The sequence below is a fragment of the Gadus morhua genome, chromosome 3 (assembly GCF_902167405.1).
Source record: "Gadus morhua chromosome 3, gadMor3.0, whole genome shotgun sequence".
In the NCBI taxonomy this organism is placed as follows: Eukaryota; Metazoa; Chordata; class Actinopteri; order Gadiformes; family Gadidae; genus Gadus; species Gadus morhua.
The window spans coordinates 21,621,301-21,633,064 of record NC_044050.1 but is presented as its reverse complement, the minus strand read 5'-3'; the positions used below and the strand labels follow the sequence as shown (position 1 = coordinate 21,633,064).

Genomic DNA, 11,764 nt, shown 5'->3' with positions numbered 1-11,764 from the left:
TATGTGTGTGTCATCAACATAATTGCTGCCATATTTGACCCATTCTTGATTAGACTAATCGTTTTACAGCACACACACACACACACACACACACACACACACACACACACACACACACACACACACACACACACACACACACACACACACACACACACACACATGCAACAAAGAACCATCACAGATGAGAGATTAAATGACTCTTTTCCATTGACTGCTCATGTTTATTGAGTATGTATCCTTTATTTAAATACATTTGGAATGTGCCTTCATGAGACTTAAGTTTCAGATGGGAAACATTGCAAGGCCGTCTAAAATATGTAGTGCTGGAGGCATGGAAGGGCTAGAGGGCTGCTAGACATTCAGTTCGCTCCCAACAGGGATCTCCAGTTCAGTTCAGTTCATTCTATTTTCCCAAGGGCGATATATATTTATGTGGGTAAGAGGCCTATTTATCTCGATAAAAAGTCAGTGACTTTTTTCAGCTATCAACCTTGTAGTCCATTGATTACATGTTGCTCAACTACTCCTACACTAATTAACACCATATGTCGAAGAATATTGCTTAAATGTTGTAATAACAGCATCTGGAGAGAGAAAAAAACTGGCTTGACTTCTATTGGGGTCCAGACTGTTTAAATGTTGGATTAGACTATAGGGTGCACTTGATATGTCTGAGGAGAAATGCCAAACATGAGAGAAAAGCCTTTGAGCTTCTCAATATATGTTGCTGATTGTGTTGTCTTGATTACATTCTGTGATTACACTTGGCCCATTTTGTGTTCATGCATTAACAAATCGTTGTGTGGGTGTGTGTGTCCCTCATTTAATTTGACCTTCAACCGACAATACCAATCGAGCGTGAGGACGTTTCTGGAATAGTTATCTTTTTTATATACTTTTGTCGCCCTCTAGTGGGGAAATTAATGCAGTGAGCTCTCTGAACTGTGAAAACATCCTATAACTTTGTTTACATCTTACTAACTATGGTAATAAATACGCCTCCAGAGAATTGAATATAATAATCGCATTAGAATTCTAGATTTTCAACAAATGGGAATGTTTTTACAGTTTTACAAGGGAAAATAATAACCAAACACCATTTATGTAATGGAAACTCCAGTCAATCATTTATTGATATAACATATCATCATACTGTATGGGTAATCATTCTGTTGAATCGGTACCAAGCTTATGTGCACTCATAGGCAGGTCTTCTGCATGAAGTTGTGTTAAGTGAGGCCAGAGTATCGTATGTTGTGACTGATGGGATCAGCAGAACAGGAGGAGGACAGCCAGCACTGCCCTCCTCTGGACCAAACCTCCACCTTCCCTCTCCTGCCTCACAGCGTATTCCCCGCCGCAATCTAACCAATCAGCTCTTTCATTACTGCGTTAATGGCAGAATAACCGCCTTTCTATCGGCCGAGGGACTTTTTGGTCTCCCTGATGTCCGCCCCACTGAAGCCGATCACCAGGACAGCAGAGCATGGCACGGGTCGGGAACAGTCAGTGTTTCGGATGAGGTGCGGGTTCAGACCCTTGAGTCTGCTTTAGGCTGGTTGTGCCCCATGAGGGACACGTGTTCTAGGTCCTGTAACGGATAACTGCCCCCCCCCTCTAAGAGGAAAAACAAAACATCCTCCCCCCCCCCCCATTTCAGTGTGGAACTGGCGTCCAGTCACACATGGTTTGAGAGCAGAGCATTAACCCGATATCGTTTTGTGTGTGTGTGTGTGTGTGTGTGTGTGTGTGTGTGTGTGTGTGTGTGTGTGTGTGTGTGTGTGTGTGTGTGTGTGTGTGTGTGTGTGTGTGTGTGTGTGTGTGCGCGCGTGTGTCTTTGCTGGCATGTTGGAACATACCTGAGTCACATAGTTCTCATGGTACCGCCCATTGTGTGGTTAAATGATTAAAGGAGGCTGGGAGTGCTGGTGTCAAAGCTGTCGACGGTGGCTGATATCTAAGTTTGAGCAAAGAGGTCGTCTGGTTAGGGGTGGTGGATGGACATCGGTTACTGTTCCGCTCGATGCAAAACCTCGTCGTTCTCGACAACCGTTTCCTCTACTTCGTAGGCATTGGTATCACTTAGCAGGAAATAAAACGAGGACCACATGGGTTACGACAACATGGATATAGACATTCTCCCTCCGTTGACTAAATGCTCGTGGCTTCCATCGGTTATAACTTCTGGAGCTCCGGGTGAGCGGGTTGCATTCATGCTCTCGGTGAAGCAGCAGCAGTGAGGACCCCGTGGGCCCAGAAGGTAAAATCAGCGGTGGCAGGTAAGGCTCTCCTGTACGTCCCCCCCTAAAGCACCGCTCCCTGTTCTCTGGGTGTATCAGGAGTGCTCTGTGAACTCTTGCACCGTACATCGGCGCATTTTTGTGTGTAGATGCTCACTTTTTGTGCATTCGCATCTTTGTGATAGTTTGTGTGTGTGTGTGTGTGTGTGTGTGTGTGAGAGTGAGTGCATGTTTGTGTATATGAGCGCACGCCACAAATGTGCGCATTTGCCTCTTCAGGAGTCAACGTTATAGCGTTTGGGGTGTCCTTAGACTGAGATAAAGACCCGGTTTAGGATTAGCTCACACCAGAGCCATAGCCTCGATCCACTTCCACCGGGGACAGTGGAACAACCCGGGTTTGAACAAAGCAACAATCCATCAAATCCCCCAGGAATAGCCGCGTTTCCTCCGTGTCCTCCGGCCCCTCCAGAGCCACCGGGACGGTAGAAGCGTGGCTGCGGGCTGCGGGCCTCCTCTCAGAGGAAGGGGTTGTGGCTGTGTGCGTGGGCCTGGGCGCGGGGGGCCGGGCGGGGGGACAGGGGGAGCAGGGGCCGGGGCAGGTTGGAGGGCAGGTCCATGGGCCCGCCGGAGGGCTGGGTCAGGGAGGACGCCAGCACGGGCTGCTGGCGCTGGAGCGGCAGGGGCAGAGAGGGGCTGTAGGGGAGCATGTGGGGCGGCAGCGGCGAGGTGGAGGCCGGCCGCATCTGGTTGAGGGTCAGCCGGGGCTGGTCGCAGCGGAAGGGGTTGGTGGGCGACGGGGCGGTCAGGCCTGGAGAGGAGAAGGCCAGGTGGTGGGTTGAGGGAGCGGGGGGACCAAGGCTCAGCGCATTGAGATTCAGAAGCACATGGCTTTGGTTTGGTGGCTTTTGGTGATCTCGTTGGGGGAGGGGGGGGATTGTTTCTGTGAGAATGGCTCAGCTCACAATCATAGAAAATACACAATGGAATAAAAGTAAGTCAAAAATGTAAAACAACGAAAGTACGGCGATGACAAAATAGAGGGAAAATGTGCAAAAATATGTAAAAAGAATAAGAAAAGATGGTAGGTACAGAAGAGTGTGCACACTAGTACACCGTGCGAAGAGAGCCAAGCCGTACCTGAGAGGAAGGGGTTCTGGTGCACCTTGCCGGGGGGCGACGAGGAGATGAGGACGTCCAGGTTGACCAGCGAGGCCCCCGTGGGCCCCAGGAAGGCCTCGGGGGTCCGGCACATGCGAAGGGGCGGGGCGCTGAGCGGCGGCGCCAGGCGCGACAGGTCAAACATCTCCGGGCTGGCCGTGCCGCGCCCGTTCACCTGCGGCCTCGCCTGCGGGGGCTCCGAGCCGAACGCACCGGAGGCCGCGGCGTCCGCGTCGCCGAAGGGGTCCGACTCCGCCGGCCCGTCCAACGGACCTGCGTCCGAACCTAGAGGGAGGTCGGGGGTTCCTCATGCAGTCATTAAGGGCGCACTCACACTAGGCAAGTCTGCCTGTTCCGTGCTGCAGGAAGATTGAGCACGATTCCCCCCCTCCCCACTCCCCCCGCTGGCCCGTGGTCACACTGCTCCCAAAGGCCGTGGCCTGGGCACGATTGCTCCTTCATACATACGTCGTCACGTCGTAATACGATAAATATGTCATCACCAAGCGTCCTCGCCGCCATAGCAACAATGGAGAAGAACAACGTGAATGCTGTCGTCGGCCCAAATTTCAAGTAAACACTCGACTTCACTATCGCACCAACGTAAACCCATTCGTGAACCGCTTGCCGCCATTGTTTAAAATGATGGTTGTGGGGAAGAAGGGCATGGACCTATAAAGAAAGAAGGGTCGCGCAAGGACTACGTCATCCAGCTCACGTTGCGTATCCGCGCGTGTGCGCGTGTCGTCTCATTAACATCTGTACTTTGGCCACGGCACACCTCTCCCAAGTGTGCCGTGGCCAAGGGGCTGTTCCGTGCTGGAATACGGATGGCGTGGTCACACTAGCCAAATGTTCTAGACTTTAGCATGCAAATGAGCTCGGGCACGGGGCCGCGGCCCTAGTGTGAGTGGCCCCTAAGACTGATGAGGTCAATCAAGATTCAAAATGGCTTATTGTCAAATGCACGACAATAACAGCAGCAGTCGCTGGGAATGAAATTCTTGAGTCTCAGGCTCCTTCAACAATGCAATATAAAAAGGAACGGTGGAAGAGAAACACAAACTGGACATGAAATAACTAGACTCAGCGTGTAAAGCAGGATATGTTTGTGTGAAACATAGAGTATAATACAGTTTGTTTTTATACATAGAGTATATAGCATATTAAGTGTAAGGTAATGCTATTAGATCCAACTTATTCTTCCTTCAATCACTTGGAGACTTCATATCAAATTGGAGTGTCCATGCTGATCATTCACATTTACATTTACATTTAGGGCATTTAGCGCTTTTAACGCTTTTATCCAAAGCGACTTACAATAAGCACATTTGTCAGAAGAAAGAGAAACCACCATATATCGCTGTCGGTAAAGTACGGAGATTCATAGAAACAAACGGCAAGCACTTACAATTGCTAAGTAAACCCATACCGCGTATACAACTAAGATAGCTAGGATAAGAGGCTACACAACGCTAAGTACTGTTGAAGTGCCATGGTGGTCCTCTGTGCTGTATCCTACCTGCTCCAACCAGCTGGGGCGAGGAGATGTGAGGAGCCTCGTCGTTCAGACCCCCCTGTTCCTCCACGGAGAACGGGTCCGTCTCATCCACTCCTGCACAGATGAAGTAAGTGACCAATAATTACACCAACACTAGGAAAGTACTATCGATACCATTGTTACACCGACACAATACACATTCAAGAGGAAAAAAATAAATTCCTCTGATTATGGTTGAATAATAAGTCCTTAGCCTAAAGAAGTTTTTGCCTTCATGAATAAATGTCAATGAAGTCCAATAAATCTGGAGTGTACCTGCAGTGCGGTGCGCGGGGCTCCCCCAGCCAGGGGGGCCGTCGCTGGGGGACTGGGGCTCGGGCTCCCAGGGGTCCGTGGGCGAGGCGGAGGACGGGGCCCATGGGTTGGACGCGTGGGCGGGCGCCGCGGCGGGAGGGGCCGGGCCAGCCGCGGCATCCCCCCAGGGACCGCCCCGCAGGGGGCTGCCGGAGCGGACCGCTGCCGACGCACAACAGAACACCCAGAGGTTGCGGTGGTGCAGCAGGGGTTATCACCCGGGTGGACGGCCTGAAGCCTGTCCCTACGTGGTGCGTCGTGTTCTTGTTGAAAGTAGTTCAAAGCGGGTCGCTTTTAACTCACTTTATTTGTTAAATATGGTAACTATGAAGCAAAAGGGGGGGAATTGTATCCAACCCGCGTGGAGAAAGGGCCCCGAGGCTCTCAACGGGTCTGCCTATGTTTCTGACCCCATCTGGCTCCTGGGGCTGCGGATGTATCAAGTAGGCGTGGCCTATGTGAAGTAGGCGTCGCCTATGTGACGTCAGATGTTTGATCCTGCTCCCTTGTGGCTGTGTGTAGTAATTACAGCTTATGTGCTTAATTTACGTAACAGGTGCGCTGAGGTATGTTCCAAAACCTTCCCCCCCCATCTAGGGGGCTAGGTGGAAGGTACACAGCCAACGTAGGCGAACAGCTCTCTCTGTGACACGCCGCGCCGGCACCTCGTCAACCCGGTGACCAGCCGCAGGTCGATTCCCGTCGTTCAGTCTCCCCGTTAATAAACAACCAAAAGATCCCTCGTTGAAGTGTCTTGACAGCAAAACGTGTGTCCTTCGGGATAGGTCCTATATCCCGCCTTGAGATCTCTCACCTCAGACTCACAAACTGAGATCCCCCCCTGCATCCTCAGCTGTTGTAATTTCACGCAAATAAGCAGCTCAACAGCGCCCCCTCTGTGTGACGTCAGTACTGACCCTGACCATAGGCTCCCTGAAGCTAGCCCGATTCCTCATATCGTAACAGGGCACAGCACAGCACAGCTGGAACCATGGGAGGAGGCCGGAGGAGGGACCCACTCACCCACAGAGTCCCAGGGGTCCGGGGAGACGTCCGAGGCGTGCTGGGTGGAGGGCCAGAGGTCATTACTGGAGGTAGGTGTGACCTGAGAGGGAGGGGCCCCAAAGACGTCCACCAGATCCAGCATAGAGGGCTAAGGAGACAGGCATGGAAGTTAAATACTCATCATGGTAGCCTAATCATATTCTAATATATGTATGATGGCTGCAATACTTTCAGCCAATACTAACCCTAACCCTAACCCTAACCTCACTGAGATACCTACTTGCATAGCAAAGCTCTGGGCAATGCTTCTATTTTCATAGTTACCGAATGATCAAAGGTACAACCTAAATCAGCAGAAGCACAGAGCTAAATGCATCTAAATGAAAGCAGCAGAACTACTGGAAATCACAATGGGTGTCAGACAGTATGTGTACTGTTGTAGACAGTGGTTTTTGGAAGATAGAAATAAATAAAAGAGGGAAAAAGCCTATGGTTCTAAAAACCAGAGATATTAAACGTGAAAAAAACTCAGACCCACAACCAATCACAAGCCAGAGAGCCGACAGAGCCGGCCCCCTAGAGAGATAAAGGGTTAGGTCTCAAGGTGAGATGTAACCGAGTCCTGATTCAGCACAGCTCACCTCGGTCTCCCCTGGAGCCTGGACGGTTCTCCCTCCCCGCCCCTCATACGGAGGTACCCCTGCAGGCCCTGCTCACTCACTGTTCTCCTTTGTTAACCACCGTGACCCCCAAGCACACGCCGTCACCCGCCGCAGCACACTTCACTGTGCACGTGTACATTTATACAAAAAACACATTTACACACAAACATACACAAACATACATACATTTTCACATACACAAACACACACACATACACAGATGATCGTATACACACATGCGCACACACACACACAGATGATCGTATACACACATGCGCACACACACACACAAACACACACATGGAAATGATCGCATGCACACATGCGTTCACTTCACACAGACACGCACACACACAACACAATACAACACAACCCTCACCTCCTGCGTGTCTGACTGGCTCTCCCTCCTTCTCTCGTCCAGGGCCTTCTGTAACAGTGAGTCGTCGCCTTGGCGACAGCGCTGCTCCTGCAGAGGCGGCGTCATGACATATTGTAATTGCCATAGCAACGGTGAGGACAAACATTTATAGGCGTAGAGGAACGCGAAACAGCCGTCGCGCCATCGTTGGCAGCTCTTGCGATGTCTGTCTGTCTGTCTGTCTGTCTGTCTGTCTGTCTGTCTGTCTGTCTGTCTGTCTGTCTGTCTGTCTGTCTGTCCGTCTGTCCATCTTTCCATCTTTCCATCTATCCATCAATCTATCTATCTATCCATCCATCTATCCATCTATCTATTGCTACGTTCTTTGTTACATGTTACCATTGACAGAGAAAAAAACAAATTGAGTTTTCCTTTCTTGTCTTGTAGGAACTACAGAGTGACCTCTGAGTGCATCCTTACTGTACCGAAAGCAATATACTGTTTTTTCTCTTTCAAAGTTGCTATGGATTAAAGCGTCGAAAAGGTAAAACGAAAAGCTTGCAGGAAAAAACTCAAAGAGAATCCAACAATGAAAATACGGTATCAAGGTATATGAATTGTGTGTTAAAGTGAAGGGGAAAACGTACATCGTCCTGTAGGCTACGTCTCGATGCAACATGCAGTTGAGTGTATTGCTTCATCGCCATGGTAACTGGAGTGCGATGGGCAAGCAAGATGGAAGGGATGGCATCCTTGGTAAGGGAATGCATCGTTTATTTTTACTTGAAAACAGATGCAGTACAAACATATAAAGGTTATCTGTAAACATTTACGACCACCAGAGAGCGATAGAATGAGAGATCAAGAAGGCGACAGAGAAAGAGCGATGGAGAGAGAGAGACAGAGAGAGCGAAAAACAAGACGGAATGACAGGGAATTTCCAATCCGTGCCAGAGGTGTGCTTCTGCTATGCATGGCGGTTGAATTCAGCACTAGAGGTCAGGCACACACACCACACTCACACGCAGCCCAGACACGGTGGGCGTGGGGGCGGGTCGAAAGAGGAGACCGTGACACTTTGTCCTTGTACCTGCTCCCGCTAGCCTCCTAGGTGCATCTATGTGCGTATGCATGCACGAGTGTGTTTGTGTGATTCTGCGCACACGCGTGGGTCAGCACGTGTGCAACTCTACCTTTTGGTTCTCCTCCCTGCTCATGGCCAGGGCCAGCTGCAGCTGAAGCTCCTCCTCCCCGCTGGTCTGGGGGCGGGCCTGCTCAAGGTCGGAGGCCGCCTCTCGAGGGGACGAGGACGAGGCTGAGGAGAGGAGGCGAGAGGGAGGCAGGGAATGAGGATGGAAGGGGCGTTTCAATATGGGTGCCACTGCATGCGGTGTGATTTGACGTCTCCTTGGCGCTAGTTCTCCGCTGCACACCTCGACAACATTCGTGGAGAGTTGTTTGAGGGCGGTAGTGAGCGGCGCATGCAGCAAATGGGCTTCTCTGGGTTCCTCTCCGTGATCTTCAATCATTTCATTGATTTACTGTCTATTTCATCAATGATTTCAATACGTAATGATTTCAATATAAGTAATGCCCGTTTCTAACGTAGTCTCGTAGCGAGGGGGGGGGGGGGGGGGGGGGGTCGTTAGCCCTGAAGACCCAGAAGATCCAAACTCTGTGGAAGTGCTGCTGTTGTGAAAAAAAAGGGACATGCCAAAAGAAGGGTCAGACGCGATTTGAAGAAGAAATGGCACCAGAAGCCAAACGTACAGTTGAAGGAGGACGGAGAGCCTTGCGAACGGCTGAACTCTTCCCCGTAGAGCACGGCCATGCTGGGCTGGCTGGTTCGCCGGCCGGGGTGGTAGGACGGGGGGACCCCTCCGTAGATCCCCCCTTCAGCTCCCCCTCCTCCTCCACTGCCACCTCCTCCTCCTACTCCACCTCCTCCACCTCCTCCTCCACTGCCACTTCCACCTCCTCCTCCTCCTCCACCTCCACCACCTCCACCTCCTCCTCCTCCTCCTCCTCCTCCTCCGCTACCTCCGCCTCCTCCTCCACCTCCTCCTCCACTGCCACCTCCACTGCCGCCGCCGGCCATGCGCTCCTTGGTCTTCAAGGCCTGGCTCCTTTCCTGCCGCAGTCGCTCCACGTCCCGCAGAAGACACACCAGCTGGCGGGACTTCTCCCTTACGTTGGCCCCCTGGTCCCTGCCGTCGCGGTCCACGAACTGGAAGTCCCGCAGCGTCTGAAAATCCACCGGCCGAAGACGTCATGTGCGTCAGACCGAACGCTTGGAACCACTTTCCAAGAACAGCCTGATGAAGAACGTCCGAAGGTGGCTGGAGCTGTGTTATGGTTTTGACGTAGGGTACCTGGATGGTGAAGGCGTTCTCCCGGCACTGATGCGCGACCCTCTCCGAGCCGGTCTTCAGGACGTAGTCCAAAAGGGTCAGGGCCTGGAATCAAACACTGATCATCATTCTGAGGGTCACAGATCACATCTGTTTCAGTTAATGCAGTGCAGCATTTAGCTAACACTGTCAAACAGGTCAACTCAAAAGCAGTAAGTTGCTAGGTTAGAGTGATCTGCTTGTGATGCACAAGTCAGTTAGAGTGATCTGCTTGTGATGCACAAGTCAGACAACAAAGCAAAGAGCAGAGAGAGAGATTATGGTCATACATTTGTTATTATAAGCATTAGCATAGGCACACATGCTGTGACACTCTTTCTACTATTGAAGTTCTTACATTTTGTTTAAGTTGTCAACCAACAGACAGAGGTGTCAAGGTGTAGGCTGGGCTGTGACTCATCTTGTATACAAACACTTCACACTATTGAGAACTGAGCCCAGAGCGAACTATTGTTTCCTGTTTCATTTCTGGAGGTGGTAGAGCCACCTCCTCTTACGTCCACCCGGTTGCTTGAGAATTTCTGCGGTATATTTATTGACAAATGTTGGCTATGTTCCCGTAGACCATCCAGCTACAAATGGATAGAAGAGGAGGAGCACAAGAACAATATCAGCTAGGAGGCGCGTCAACGCAAAAAGGCAGACCTTGCCACGGATAGTGGGCGGTGGAGAGGCACGGTGCGAGGATGACCGAGCGCCAAGTCAAGGGTAAATAAAAGCATGTCAAATCAAACAGTGACACCATGTCAAATCGAGAGTGTCTGAGAGTGGGTAAAGGGTCTCAGCACCTTGTACACGTGTCTCCAGTTCTTTCCGCTGTCGTTGAGGCGTTTCCAGAGCATGCCCATGACCTCGGCGAACGCCACCACGTTGAAGGTCAGGTCAGCGATCTCCGTCATGAGGGAGGAGGAGGGCCCCCATGGGTCGTTGGAGGTGGCCTCGCGCACCTGCACAACCGCAGACGACGCACGACAACGCCTTTCCTTGTCACATCGGCATGATATGGATCACACTCAAGTTTAGCCAGAGCCATTGACCGCAAACCTTTCCCCCTGTTCACAGTTAAAATAGAGACACATAGGCCCAATCCCATTTCTACCCCTTACCCCTTCAAAACAAGGGGGAGGGGTAAGGGGTAGGGGTAAGAAATGGGATTGGGCCTTAGGCCCAATCCCATTTCTACCCCTCCCATTTCTACCCCTTACTTAAATTTCTACCCCTTTGCCTAAGGCCCAATCCCATTTCTACCCCTTCCCCCTCCCCCTTGTTTTGAAGGGGTAAGGGGAAGGGGTAAGGGGTAAAAATGGGATTGGGCCATAATGTCGTTGGCCTGTGTTATTCAAAGATGAAGGGGTAACTGCTAGGTACGTAGCATGTCAAACATTCATGTAATCCTACTGACCATATGTCACTTTAAGCTAACTCTAGGTTAGTATTGTTATTATACGTATTACACACTTGTAGGTGGATACTTTACACAAAAAGAAGACTAATAATCCAACAACACGTTATACCTTGATCTCTGCTTCGGAGTAGTTGTGCACAATGTTCTTCACTTGGCGACGCAGGGCTGAGGTGGTCATGGTGATGGTGAGGTCAGTATGTGTGTGTGTGTGTGTGTGTGTGTGTGTGTGTGTGTGTGTGTGTGTGTGTGTGTGTGTGTGTGTGTGTGTGTGTGTGTGTCAGGGGGGAAGGGGGGCTCAAACCAATTTGAGGAAGAGAGAGAGTCAATGGACCCGTGATAGGGGAGGTAGAGGAGGAGGAGGAGGAGGAGGAAGAGGAGGAGGAGGAGGAGGAGGAAGGTCCACTTAAAAGGTTGGAGATGCTGCTATGGGGATGGAGGTCCCGACATTGGGAGATCGTCTACGGGCAACACTGGAGGAAAGTGGGAGAGAAGGACAATACCAACAGATCAACGCAAATCCCTCACGTAAATGCATTACTTAATATGCATTATGAATTGACGTGAAGTAGAAAAAAAATCAGGTATCATGATATGTTAAATAATTAGTATATAGATCAGTTCACGTGAGTAAGATCTATTCAGCATGAGACCATGCGGGACCCTA

At 50.8% G+C, this 11,764-nt stretch overlaps 1 protein-coding gene across 1 annotated transcript; it reads right to left on the bottom strand.

Annotated features, from left to right (window-relative positions):
• Nucleotides 1-1,658: 1,658 nt before the first annotated feature.
• epn3b (epsin 3b) lies at nucleotides 1,659-11,361 on the bottom strand. The gene is made up of 12 exons (XM_030352072.1): nucleotides 11,210-11,361; nucleotides 10,484-10,642; nucleotides 9,657-9,740; nucleotides 9,343-9,529; nucleotides 9,055-9,207; nucleotides 8,478-8,599; nucleotides 7,306-7,392; nucleotides 6,283-6,412; nucleotides 5,221-5,421; nucleotides 4,927-5,019; nucleotides 3,384-3,689; nucleotides 1,659-3,054 (listed from the first exon to the last, which is right to left on the bottom strand). The coding sequence occupies exons 1-12, from the start codon at nucleotides 11,276-11,278 to the stop codon at nucleotides 2,762-2,764; spliced, it is 1,884 nt and encodes a 627-aa protein (XP_030207932.1). The 5' UTR covers nucleotides 11,279-11,361; the 3' UTR covers nucleotides 1,659-2,761.
• Between the last annotated feature and the right edge of the window lie 403 nt (nucleotides 11,362-11,764).